General features: G+C 40.7%; 1 protein-coding gene across 1 annotated transcript in view; it reads right to left on the bottom strand.

Moving 5' to 3' along the window:
• Positions 1 to 13,187, bottom strand: part of MTMR12 (myotubularin related protein 12) — a 43,382-nt gene that overhangs the window by 15,864 nt on the left and 14,331 nt on the right. The window contains exons 4-9 of the mRNA XM_060236111.1: positions 11,221 to 11,293; positions 10,286 to 10,416; positions 8,150 to 8,243; positions 4,595 to 4,718; positions 3,252 to 3,327; positions 680 to 786 (exon numbers count right to left, since the gene is read on the bottom strand). Of these exons, the coding sequence (XP_060092094.1) occupies positions 680 to 786; positions 3,252 to 3,327; positions 4,595 to 4,718; positions 8,150 to 8,243; positions 10,286 to 10,416; positions 11,221 to 11,293 (605 nt within the window). The remainder of the gene's footprint in view (positions 1 to 679; positions 787 to 3,251; positions 3,328 to 4,594; positions 4,719 to 8,149; positions 8,244 to 10,285; positions 10,417 to 11,220; positions 11,294 to 13,187) is intronic.

Raw genomic sequence — 13,187 nt, 5'->3', positions numbered from 1 at the left:
CTCAGAGCAGTGCCTGCTGTGCATATTCCAATAATGCTGTAAGATTCTGAAGACTGAGCTTTTAGAAATGGGACTGTTGCCCTTTCAGGGCTTTGTAAGTATAACATGGGAAGAAAAAGCCCTGCACGGGCAATTCAGAACAGAAGGTTTCATTCTACACAGACTAGAGTGCCAAGCTTAAAGTTATGCAGTAGACAGAATAGAATTGTGACTAGCAGCAACCATCTGGGCAGTGACTGTTTCCTCTGTTAACAGTTCTGGAAACATTCAAGACAATCAATGCTTTTGATAAATCTTTAATAGACTGGATCATCTTCTATTTTAAGTTACGTTTTTTTAAAGCAGACTACATGGAAAGTACTGTTAAATTGCCTATTTAGATATTATATGCCCAAGGTATACCTAACTGGGATCTTTCTACTGCTTCGGGGAAGGGAACTACTAGTGTGCTTTTAGGCCTACTGCTTTTTAGTCCATCTATCATGCATAAGCATTAGAAGCTGTACATGGCAAACAGTTTAATTGGCACATCAGCTAGATGTACATGTGTTTAAAGCACAGCTCCCAGTATCCAGTTTAATCCTAACAGCACAATGAAACAGTCAAGTGTTCGCTGCCATGCAAATACAGAACAAGAGAAGGACTGCCTCAAGTACTGGACAGAACAGCTATTACTGACCCTTCCAAGAAGATTCTGTGCATCTGTGAAGTACTGTCATCTTGTTCTTTGGGGAAAGCTGACATTTTGAGAAGAGCAGCACCATTATGGCAAGACCAGCACCAGATCTGCAACACATATTTACAGGTAATAAGTGGGTAGTTGTACATCAGGGACACTCCTTTTATGCACATTAGAGAGCAAAGCTAAAGCTCTCCAGAGGAAAGCCTGGAACTGTGCAAAGCAGAAGATCTCATGTGTGCACAATACACACTATGTTACAACACACCTGTGAGTTTTCATTATGTGTACACATGCCCCACTGCACACAATCCCAGTATGCAACATCTAGAACACAAGCAGAACCTTGCAATATCAAGGCAGCGGTCCATCTAGTTCAGCACCCTGCTTCATACAGTAGCCAGCCACTTGACCTGGAAGGACAAACAGGGCATGGAGGCCAAGGCGGCCTCTTAGCACTGGCACTCAGAGGTTTGCTCCCCGTTTTAGATGTCCAATCATGTCTGTCTATGAACTGCTCTATTGATTGAGAGAAGGAAAGGACATGTGAGAGAACAACTTAGCTGGGCCTGGGAACCTAAGGAAAGATGCATGGCAGCTACTGTCTGATAAACAATTGCAGAAAGCAGGGAGGGGGGTTCTAGTCATTAACAGTCAGCTCTGATGAAGTCAGGAGATCCTTTAGCCTGTTCACTTGCTTCTTAAGTACTTCACTAATGTATTTTTATTTGAAACCCCCCCACCCAGTGCCCTGCCCTATTCTGTATGGCCCCACAGGATGCAAATGTCCTCTCTGGGAAAAAGGAGAGCCCTCAGTTATCTTTAAAGCTGTGTAAAGACCAGCAAATAAACTTAAGGTTAAGGAGCTCTAGTACCTTCAAGCAGGCTCAGCCAAGAACCTACACACTGGAGACCATCCTCGTTAGAAAATAGGAACAGCTTGTTCTGTGGTGAAGCCAGCATCAGCATTAGTGATAGGCATGAACCACAAAAATGGAGTCTGGTTCACAGCTCGTGGGGCAAGCACAAACTGAATTACAAACCCTGATGGCTCGCAAACAAACTGAATTGGGTTTGTGAGGTTTGTCTCCCAAATAGCTGAGCAGTGGGGGTAGAGGCTCTGCTCTTTAGACTGAGAACAGCTGAACCAAGGGGCTTTCAAGGGGCTTTCTGGGCAGGCAGCCCCAGGCTCAGAGTCTTTTAAACCCCTCCCTTCTGCTCCCCACAATTTTTCACAGGGAGCAGGAAGCAGTAGTTTAAATGCTTCCCAGTCATTTAAACCAAACATCTGAATGGCCAGGAGCTCCTCGCCACTCAGCTGTTTTTTTCTGCTCTTAACAATCTGCCACGAACAGCATCAAAATTCATGAACACTGCTTTGTGAACCAGCCAAAATTTGCAATGAACTTTAGCTTGTCCGTTTGTTCCCTAACCAACAGTAAGTAGCCTTCAGTCTCACACCTTTACAGTTTCCACATTTTACAGGTAGAAATCAGGACCTGCAGAACTTTTAACACTCCTCTTCTCACAGGCTTAAACTGAACTTCACCATTGTGTGAAATGGCAGGCTGTGAACTGCATGACACAGAATGCATGAGCAGCTGCACTAGATGCATTCACGCTCTGCTCAGAGATTATGTTTCTACAGACCCTGGGGGAAGAGAGCTGTTGAATCCTCCGCGCCTTAGCACCACTAACAATTTTAGAAAAAAATTTAATAGGAAGTAATTCTGGGACTATCCCAGTTAAGCAAGACACTTGGAATATACGGAATATTGCTTGTTCTGCTTCTAATTAACTCTAGCGAGCTTCAAGATCTTGACAACCTAGGAAATGTTTGCATAAGCATGATCTACCACAGTTTCGCTTTAAGTTTCCCCCCCATGCCAGATATAGAACATTTGCCTCTACAAAACTATGCTGTACCTCTAAATGTGGGGGTATTAGGCCAGGTGCACTGTATTAGACCTGTTAAGTGATCTTCTTAAGTAACCCATGAGCTAAAAGTTAATAACTACTTTCCCATGTCTTTCCTGAAAATAATTCCAAGAAGCTGAATTTGACACTACTGTAGAAGAGATCAACAGGAACCCCCGCCCAATATGGAACAAAATGGAGAATTTACTGCAGCACAAAAATAAGCCAAAAGTGGTGTTGTAACAAGTTTTAAGAAATTCTTTGATTCAGAACTTTTATTCATAGAAATGCACAATAAGAATATCCCTGTAGCAAAGAGTCTATATAGAAAACGATGTCTGCGAGTATGTAGAAAGGTTAGTACTTCTGAGAACAGCCAACTCCAAAGAGTTTCTAAAGTCACCAAATGCCTAGCGATCTCACTTTGCAGACTTTCTACTATCAGCTCCATGTGCACAGATGACAAAGCAGGCTCATCACTCAAAAGTTATGCTTCATGTGCAAGTTTTTCTGTTAGGTAAGGCCGGCGTGAATAAGCTACACCCATTTGATGTATTGCTCCATTTCACCAGTTGTGCCAGAACAAGCCCTAAACACACCCTACAGAGAATTTTATTAGAAACCTTCTATTCAGTCTTCCTATAAACATACTCACTGGAACTCCTTTTCCTTGATACTGCAGAAGACTGTCTTCAGAGACAGCCATGGGAACAACAAAGTAGGGTGGCAACCTAAAAAAAAATCATCATCATCATCATCTTAAACCTGCATGATCCCAAAGTCACAATTGCTTCAGATGTCAAAGTTTTCCCCCAACAGTGCAGTATTTTCATATGAAGGGGAGCAGCAAAAGCAGCAAGCTATACTTCTATATTAAGAATACTTAAATGCCATTTTTCCTGGAACACAAGATTCAGAGTGGCTACAAGTGTCAGAATAATACTATCTAATGAGTGTCAGCATCAAAACATTCATCGCTAACAAACTTTGTGGCCGGGTATGAACTTTTGTGGGTCACTGCTCACTTCTACTGAAGAATCCAAAGTGAGCAGATTTTGTCTGTCTGAGGTGCTACTGGGCTCTTGCTATTTTCTTCTCTTGTACTTTTCTTCTACTACAGACAAACATGGCTACCCATCTTGATTACACACACAACTTATTACAAAATGCAAACTGGAACCCTGTACCTTCTTGGCATCACTTGGGACTTCACAATCTTGTCCCGACAACTGCAGAAAATTATTGACTGCTGCACCCTCCTCTAGCTCCACTAAAGAGCAGCCATTACTTCAGCCACTTAGTAAACTGAAGTTACCACTTTGGATATTAACTGCTTTGAAAAACATTTGTTGCATTCCCTTATTTTTTTAAAAAAGGAAGTAAGAAGTGGAGATCTTTTAAGTAGAAAAGACCATTGGGAAGAATTATTTGGAAAAGCTCTTAAAGGTAGTCGGAGACTAACGTTTTTCCTGTGCACATCCACTACTGTAGTTAATTTCTTTTTCAACAGTATTTCTCAAAGAAGCTCAGAAGGAAGAAATGTAAAACGTATCTGCTAAGCCTGAGTGCTGAAGAGCACACAGCACACACCATAGTTAAGTCAGATTTCTGAAGTTTTCAGCTCACAGAAGAGATGCACTGTATGTCATAGCACTTTCCATGTTTGTGAGCCGCCCTGAGCCTGCCTTGGCGGGGAGGGCAGGATATAAATAAAAAATTATTATTATTATTATGCATGCCTCCAAGGTGTACATGAGTGAATCAATCGTGCAAGCTCCTCCACCTCAAGTTAAAGTATAATAGCATTCTAAGTAGCATGACAAGGAAGAGTAGTTTGTAAATGAATAATTAGGAGACTTTGGTTGAAATGACCGGTTTTGAAACACTGTGACCTATTTTGATCTTAAATCACGGTGAAGCTTGCATGTGTGGAATGATTTGTATGCCAACATCTCTTTAGCTTGTTAGCATTAAAGGACATTTTAAATGCATTCTTACTGTTTAGAGACTTTGTAGTCTTCATTAGCACTCACAGCTTTGAACTTCAGGTTCCCTTTGGTCCGTTCCAACTCCTGACGCCAGTCTCTAATGGTGTCAAACATCACTGTTTGATTTTTTATTTCTGTTAAAAAGATTCAAACATGTTAGAGCCGGTTCTTTGAGTAGTGTTACCAGTTTGACTGAGACAAGGAGATGCATTTGAAATGAAATCTTTCTAACCTACCAGAGTGGCAAGCATGAAATTTTGCTGCTAAAAGGGCCAAAAATTTGTATTCTACAGGGATGTTTATACATCAAAGCCACTACTTCAGACGATGGCCAAAATTTCAAGGGAGGCACATGCGCCTGAATTTTTCCAGCAGAACATAAAAGGAAAATGCTGCTTGTACATGCACAGCATTTTTTGTGACTCTGAAATACTCTTGTATCAAACCTTCAAACAGCTTTTTGAACTCAAGGCAGTTTGAGGTGTGTTACGAAGGCAGCCTTCTAAAAAAGGAACTAAATGCCATTATACAACTTAACAGAATTGAACACACAGTTGTCCAGGGCTCAGAGACCACTGCCAGCAGCCCCACCTCAAAATACTGGGTGCTAGTTTTGTCCTTAATCCTTAAGCTGTGTGAAAGAGTGCCTTCTCTCATATAAGCCTGCCCTGCAATCTAGAGAGTCATGAAAAGTCCTTTTTAAGTACCCGCACCTTTCAGATACTAAGGAGCGACCACCACCACCCCACCCCCCACCCCGCCCTCAGCATTCCTAGGTATTTAGGTCCCAAATAATGTCTTGGTATTTAGGGTTTTGTTTTCTTTTTGTTGTGAGAGAGGGGATTCTGGTATTATTTGGCTCCATTGTTCACTATGGAGAAATTTTCCAGGGGGCTGGCTGTTTTCTAAAAAAGCAAATGGAACCAAAATTGTAGTGGAGCTGATGGTGCCCATCCACTAAATAACCCCCAAATTCAAGTGAATTGGATCTCTTAGGCCCCTGAACATGGTGCCCCAACCACTTTCCATTGTTTCCTATAACAGCAAATCCCAAAGACACAACAGCAGCCAAAGCAACCGTTAGCCAAAAGCCCCCCAATGCAAACAGAACCAACAAACCCAAAAGAACCAATGCAGAACAAGGAAATCCGAGGACAACCATGGGCAATGTGCCAAACCTATCACAAACAATGTCAAAGTAGCGTCCAAGCCAAATAAATTTAACACAAGGAAGAGCATACAGAAATGAATGACAGTGTTTGCCCATTAGGAACAATGAGAGATGCTGGAATGCTCACTGGATATAATGAGAGCTAGAAATGCCAGCTGACTTGCATATATTGAAATACATTATGGGGTTGTAATTTCGGTCCCAGGGTAGCTGCCATTCCCCTCAGGCGGCTGTCATTCTAGTTCTGGAGCAGTCTATCTGAGCCCAAAGACCATCATTCTGAAACAGTTCCAAATTTTTAGTGCTAACTTTTGGGTGCTGTAATGCTATTTCAATTGTGCCCATTAAAATCAACAGACATTTCTGGCTCTTGTTATCACCAATGGGCATTCCTTCATCTCCGATTGTTGCAAATTCATTTTAGTACATCCTCCAATGCCAAACCAGAGAATCCAACCCAAACTAATACAATGTTGCAAAGACCAACAAATCCAATTTCAGAACACAGAATCCAACCTGGCAAGCCAATATCAAGCACGGGCAAGATGACACCAACACAGACACACAGTAAAATTAAAGAGAAAACAGTCCTGGGAATCTTAAAATTCTGGCTCATGGTGTTTTTCTGGATCCATTTACCAGTATCCTGGAAAATTCTGGATACTACCTAGACACCAAAATATATCCAGAAAATACCAATAAGGTATTTATTTGGGATATTTATTTGGACTGGAAATATCCAAGCACATATCCCTAATGCCAACTGTTTTTGCAGGACAAGTTATACAGCAACTGATATCTTCATTCTTGCAGCTTGACTTCTGCTTTATGCTCTATTCAATTTCTGTTTCAATGTTTCATTGTTTGAACTTATACATTCAAAGAATGGCCTGCTTTGGTAAAAAGACAGTATGAAAACTTTTACTATTGTCTGGAACAAAGGAAGTCTGTCAACATAACAGATGACAGTCCCAAACAACTCTTAAGGACAGCAACAAGTACATACAGGTCACAGGTACACAGAGATCATTTTAAAAGAGAGGCAAAAAAGCATTCAGTGAAAATTACTTCTCCCAATTATACTACACTTGAGAATGCTTCTATAATTCACATCACTGATAAAACTGTAACTACCAAAAGAGCAAACCTAATTTAACCTTACTCAGCATGGGTACATTGCCCTTGCTCAGTTTTGTTTAGGATCACCTGAAAGAACCAGGAATAGAACCAAATCTCAGCTAGGAAGAATTTCTGAAACAAAAGCAGTTGTGAAGTTTTGGCTTCTAAGAACACTTCGTTCTGGTTTTGCTTGGAACAGGTCTAAATATTGCATAGGTAAAAGAAGCTGACCCTAATCTGCTTTTGTTTTGTGCCTGTCCTTGGAATATATAGTTTTGGGAGTCTTTCCATTACTCCAATTTAGAGCACATTATAGAGGTATTCCTCTGAAGTTTATATCAGGGTACATAGTTTACAACCTTCGTTGATGTCTAGGATTTAGAGTACTTCTTCTTTATGCCCCCCCTTCCCAATGTGTAGCTCATTCTAGGGCCTCAGTACAAGAGCTGCATCTTTGGTTTAGTCTGAGAACAGCTTTGGAGGAAGCTACACAGATGCAGACTCTGAACTAGTATCTTTCGCCTGTGAAGTGTCCTGACTCCTACTTCTTGGTAAATCCAGTCAACACAATGTCAGTATCAACACAGCTGTTTCCTACTTAGTGTTATTCATTAGATGAGACCCACAAGACAATTTAGATGTGCATCAAGAAAGTCTCTATAACTTTGAGTCCTTTCCTTCCTTTGGTGTGGAGAGCCAGTTTGGTGTAGTGGTTAAGTGTGCGGACTCTTATCTGGGAGAACCGGATTTGATTCCCCACTCCTCCACTTGCACCTGCTAGCATGGCCTTGGGTCAGCCATGGCTCTGGCAGAGGTTGTCCTTGAAAGGGCAGCTGCTGTGAGAGCCCTCTCCAGCCCCACCCACCTCACAGGGTGTCTGTTGTGGGAGAGGAAGGTAAAGGAGATTGTGAGCCGCTCTGAGACTTTTCGGAGTGGAGGGCGGGATATAAATCCAATATCATCATCTTCTTCTTCTTCACTAGCGAAAAGAATTCAGCACTAGGCAAGTCTTGTACAGATGCTTATTAAAGAATGCAAAACCTACAGAGATAAATCATCACACACCTACCCAAACCTTAATTTGGCAGAATACAGGCATCCGAGTCACTTCAGGGTGAGAGTACTCATCCCTGGGTAATTTGATGATCTGTATGGAATCAGTTCCTTGTTTGAATTTACATGTAACAAACACATTTAAATGCAAGTTTACTAGCACAACTGTATTCTATGAAGAAAATTCTGAATTACAAGGATTGCCATATGGTATGTGCTTACCTGTATCTTTAGGTGCAGCTGTTGCATAAGAGAACAGAAACAAGCGTTTAAATAGCTTAGGCGTCTGTGTGTGATGAATTATGCCACTGACAATCTAAGAAAGGATTGACAAAACACATAAACTAAAAGGTGAGCTGGAAGAGCTGAGGTGCTACTCAGTGACAAAGCTGGCAATTTCTTACAGTTACATTAAGTTCGTGTTCAGCTGTTTTAAAGAATAATAAGCCTCTAAAACCAATACGCTGTAATAACGCTCTCCATATTTATTTACAATACTCACACATTTGTAGGGGGTTGGGGAGAGAGAACATAATGCACCATAGAAAGCAGCAGCCGGTTTGCTTATCTTTCCTTAAATCTGGTTAAGTGGATACTTGCTCACAAAAGCTTATGCTACAAGTAGCCAGTCAGTTCAATAGTGCCATAAGACTTGTTTTGGCAATAGCAGACAAACACAGCTAGCCCTCTGAAATGTTTTTATGCAGTTACCATACATAATGGATTAAGTCAATGTATACCTAATGTGACTGCAGTTCGTTGCAGTCTAGATCTAAAGCTACACCAGGAATCCTAGTCTTTCAAATTCATTTTGATTTGAGCCAAGCCACAGCTTCGAGGCTGGTAGCAGAGGTCCATTGGTGGCTATTAGCCACAGTGTGTGTGTGTATATAAATAAATTTTTTGGCCACTGTGTGACACAGAGTTTTGGACTGGATGGGCCATTGGCCTGATCCAACATGGCTTCTCTTATGTTCTTATGTTAGCATGCACTAGGTGCCCGTATCCTCCCTGCGGCATGATTCCCCTTGCAGTGATTTCCTCCACTACGTCTCGATTTGCAGTAACTGCAGCTTGCTGATTTAACTGGCTGAATCAGGCTAACTAGGATAACTGTAAGCCACAAGAGATTAATAAACTGAGTGCCCTCAGCATGTTCTCAGTGATCGATGGTATGCTGAAACAAGTGTTGAAGCATATACCTAAAGCAGTAGGCAAAGCTAAGATCCACCAGAGGGTTTCATAAAGCTATGGTCACTTTCATAAAGCTATGGTCGCTTCTGCAAATAACGCATAATGCAATTCCTGCTAGCTTCGAAAGATCCACTACAATTCAGAAAGCTTTTCAGTGCCATTCGTAATCATTTAACTATCAACTAAAGCCATGAATGAAGGCCACTGCTGCTTTTACTCTTTTAATAGTCAGTGGTAACTTGGATTGTCCTCTCTCTGTTATTGGGTCCTCATTAAGAGAAACACAGCAACATACAACAGGGCAGGTGAGAACACCAGAACTCCACTTTTTAGAAAAGAAAATATCCTCATGTGTCCACTGATGGGACACCTGTTATTAATATGCTGTGAACCCAGTGAATGGTAGAGAGGAACAAGGAGGGCTGGACACCCAAAAGGACAACAAACACTGGGTGTAACCTTGAACTTCAGTAGCTTACAGATGACAGCCAGTTCAATAAAACAGGTTATTAATCCTATGCAAGCCTTTGATAATGTGAACTGGCTCCAGCAGAGCTCTTCTGGGAGGTCAGTATCGATTATAGTATCAGCTTTGCAACCAATCAAATCATGAAGCATAATGGGAAATCTCTCTGCAAAGGCTGATCTTAAAGGAACAACTGTTCCAAGTATATAACTGATAAATTACAGTAGATTGGTACAGTACGCCCACTTACAAAGAAATCTAAATATGGTACACTTAAGTTACATTTCTTAAGCAACCGCCTCTAAAGCAGAAGGAGAAATTGGGATACTGTGGAGGGGATTCATGTGTTTGAGATGAGGGTGCAGCAAGCCTTCTCCAAGTGATTATTAGCAAATGAGGAAGGCAGGAAGGCCTATGCAACCTATTCTCCCTTAAAAACACCCTTCTCTCCATGCTCCCCCTATTGAATTACCTCCAACTTCCTGTACCCTCCATTCAGTCAATTCTTTCTTGCAAGTGCCCCTCATCACTACTGAGAAACATGAGGTTGGGAGCCAAATATCTGCTACGTAATACGTAGTTCCACAATGAATTTCTTCCCATTATTGGGAAGATAGGGCATTAGTCATTTCAACTCAGACATTAGGTCACACCTATATTCATTTTTTAATTAAGGGGAATTACAATGGTATAATTACCCTTTTTACTTCTTCTTCTTTTGTGTACCTCAAACAGAAGTGAAACACTCTCAGATCTTTGCAGTAGATAATGATTTTCTCTGGGTATCTTCTCAGTTGATTGCATAAAAGTTTTCTTCTGTCATCATAAACTGGAAGGGAAAAAATGTAATTTTAAGAAGAACGTATTTTCAAGCAATGAGTCATCAGAGACACTTATCTAGCCAACCACTAAACTGTACTGTTTGTGCCCCACTAATGCAAAAAAGCCTTCTCGATAGAACAGGAATACCAAACCTGCAAAGCAGGACCTGACCTGAGTAGTTCTTCAGCTAATACCAACTCTGCATTTTATAACAAGCAAGAAGTTCAAAGTGGTCATAGCCCCTTCTGCTTAAGTGAGAATATTCTTCATTTGTATTGCAGACTGTGTAGTTCTTGCAAAAACCCATGAGCTTCACTGTTCTTTCACCACAGTATTCTTACTCGCTGCCACCCTAGACCACTTGTACCTGGTTTCAATTACGGTCAATGCTATCCCTTTTTTACACAGAAGGATTAATTTATTAAAAGAAAACCTATTCCAACATAGGCTTAATAAATCTGCAGTCTTTGTTCACATTAAAACACATTTTCGCAGGAGAGACCATCCATGGTATTCAACCACATTAAGTGACCCTTTTAAGCATTTGAGGAATGACCTGTCTTGCTTTTCAGTGTAGTGAATTTTTCAGATCACAGGCTGCCCACCTGAAGATTTAGATAAACTGTATGCAGGCTTGGAAGACAGTCACTGGGTTTTTCATGCTCAGACATAGCAAGCATTAAGTGAAAAGAGAAAGAATGTATACAGGAATCACTTCTTCCCAACTCTGTTAAACTGTAATATTAATTCTCCATTAAACTGCATAACAGACTGACTGGATGCCCACAGAGCCACAAGCTACCCAGCTTACTTCCATAGAGCTGGTCTACGCATTGAAGAGTGATGTCATTTTCCCCAATGACTTTATTCTTAAACTGTGGCTCCTGAAAGAAGAAAGATGCACATTACTGGACTTACTTTAAGAAGGCAATTTTGACAGTAATCTTATTTTCTAGACCAGAGGTGGCCAAACTTCCTTAACATACAAGCCACATAGAATAAACATCAGATGTTTGAGAGCCGCAAGACATGAACATAAGATGTTTGAAGGAGGGAAGGAAGGAAGACAAATCAATGGGAAAGGGGAGGGGGAAGGAAAGCAACTTTAAATGCATTCTCCAAGCCGCCAGTTAGCTTGGCTTGATGAAGTGATATAAAAAGAGAAATTCTTTCTCCAAACCAGGTGGGGGCTTCGAGAGCCACACAATAAGTGTGAAAGAACCACATGTGGCTCCTGTATTGCAATTTGGTCACCCCCGCTCTAGACAGCCTATGCCATTTGTGTGCAAGATTGTGTTATCCAATGTATTCCTATTTCTGTTTGAAAAAAGCTTTAAATACTGAAAAGTTAGAAATGAAATGTTTCAGATAATTATGTCTGAGTTCTAAAAAATGTTAACCTACAGAATCATAGTTCACCCCCATCAGAGTCCACTGTTCATTATCAGCGATGCTTACATAAACATTAAACTAATGTTGAGATAAATAGCATGCACACAATGCAGCAGAATCTAGTAGAAGTTCCAAGAGAATCTGCTTGGCTATATCTGCATATATGGAACTCTGAGCATCGGTGTTCTCCAACACTTTTATGGTCGTTTGTTGAATGGGAGAATTCTATTTTAAGCTGCCTAAAACCAACCTGATTACATCTCAGTTATTTGGCTTCCATAAGCTAGAACATGCCATGTAGGCCCATCTCTTACAGACAAGAATGTAGAATATTTTGAAAAAGTACCTAAACGTATAGGCTAGCTGAGTTTCTCTAAAGTTCTCAACTCAGGTATTAGATAATGCCATTAAACATACTCTGCAATGTTTTCCACAGAATTCAAACTTAAATCTCATACGGAAATAAAGTCAAAGTTTTCCCCCTTTCAAGCATTGCTTTATGACAAATACTAAAGGATAAACCTAACAATGCCTCCCAATTCAGTTTAGTTAAGATTTGAGCTTTGTTTCTCCAAGGCTCAACTGCAATACTATCCATTGGAAGAAATCCTCACACAGAGATATAAAAGTGCACCACAATTACTAATTTCATCTAAGGTCACATGATAGAACAGCTTGCAGCAGAAATCAGCTTTTGCCAATACTCTACCATAGGATTTCCTGTCCATAGATCAATGTGGCAGAATTTATTGATATAAATAATCATTGAGCCTGAGCTTCATGTTTAAGCATCGCTGACCTGAACTGACGTTGATAGAACAAATAGAGCTTTGCAATGTAGACAAGGCGAAGGCCTTATACTCTAGGGTTGGTGCCCTTGGCTTTCCTATGTATAGAGAACAGTTTACATTTTTGAGATGGTTATATCATGTCTTTCTCCAGTGCCTATGAGTCTTCAAAAATACATCTTAACAAGTGCAGAAGATAAGACTTGCTAACTTAGAGGTCCCAAATGCATGCTGAATCTTCTATGTCAAAGTACAGTTAAAATAATCTACTGAAGGCTCCTAGATTCTCAGGCTGATCACTGATATCTATGACTCTTCACATGCCACATAATTTCCTTTCTTATCTAGCACTGTACTAAAGCTTTTTGGTTTTGATGGGGTTGCATTAGCCTTATGTCAGCCATTTTGAATGACCTATATGTCTAGACTATATAAATTGTCAAAAGAGTTGTTTTCTCTCGGCTGCTCAACTCCTCCTTTTGAACAGTCCAGGCAATTCTATATTTCTGAACCCCTTAGGTTCATATATGTGCAGCAAATCAAGTACTGGGTTTTTATCCAATTAGTATATGCTGCATATGAGCTGAATATTGAAATG

This window comes from Heteronotia binoei, chromosome 4, assembly GCF_032191835.1.
Source record: "Heteronotia binoei isolate CCM8104 ecotype False Entrance Well chromosome 4, APGP_CSIRO_Hbin_v1, whole genome shotgun sequence".
NCBI classification, from domain to species: domain Eukaryota; kingdom Metazoa; phylum Chordata; class Lepidosauria; order Squamata; family Gekkonidae; genus Heteronotia; species Heteronotia binoei.
This window is presented reverse-complemented; position numbering and strand designations above follow the sequence as displayed.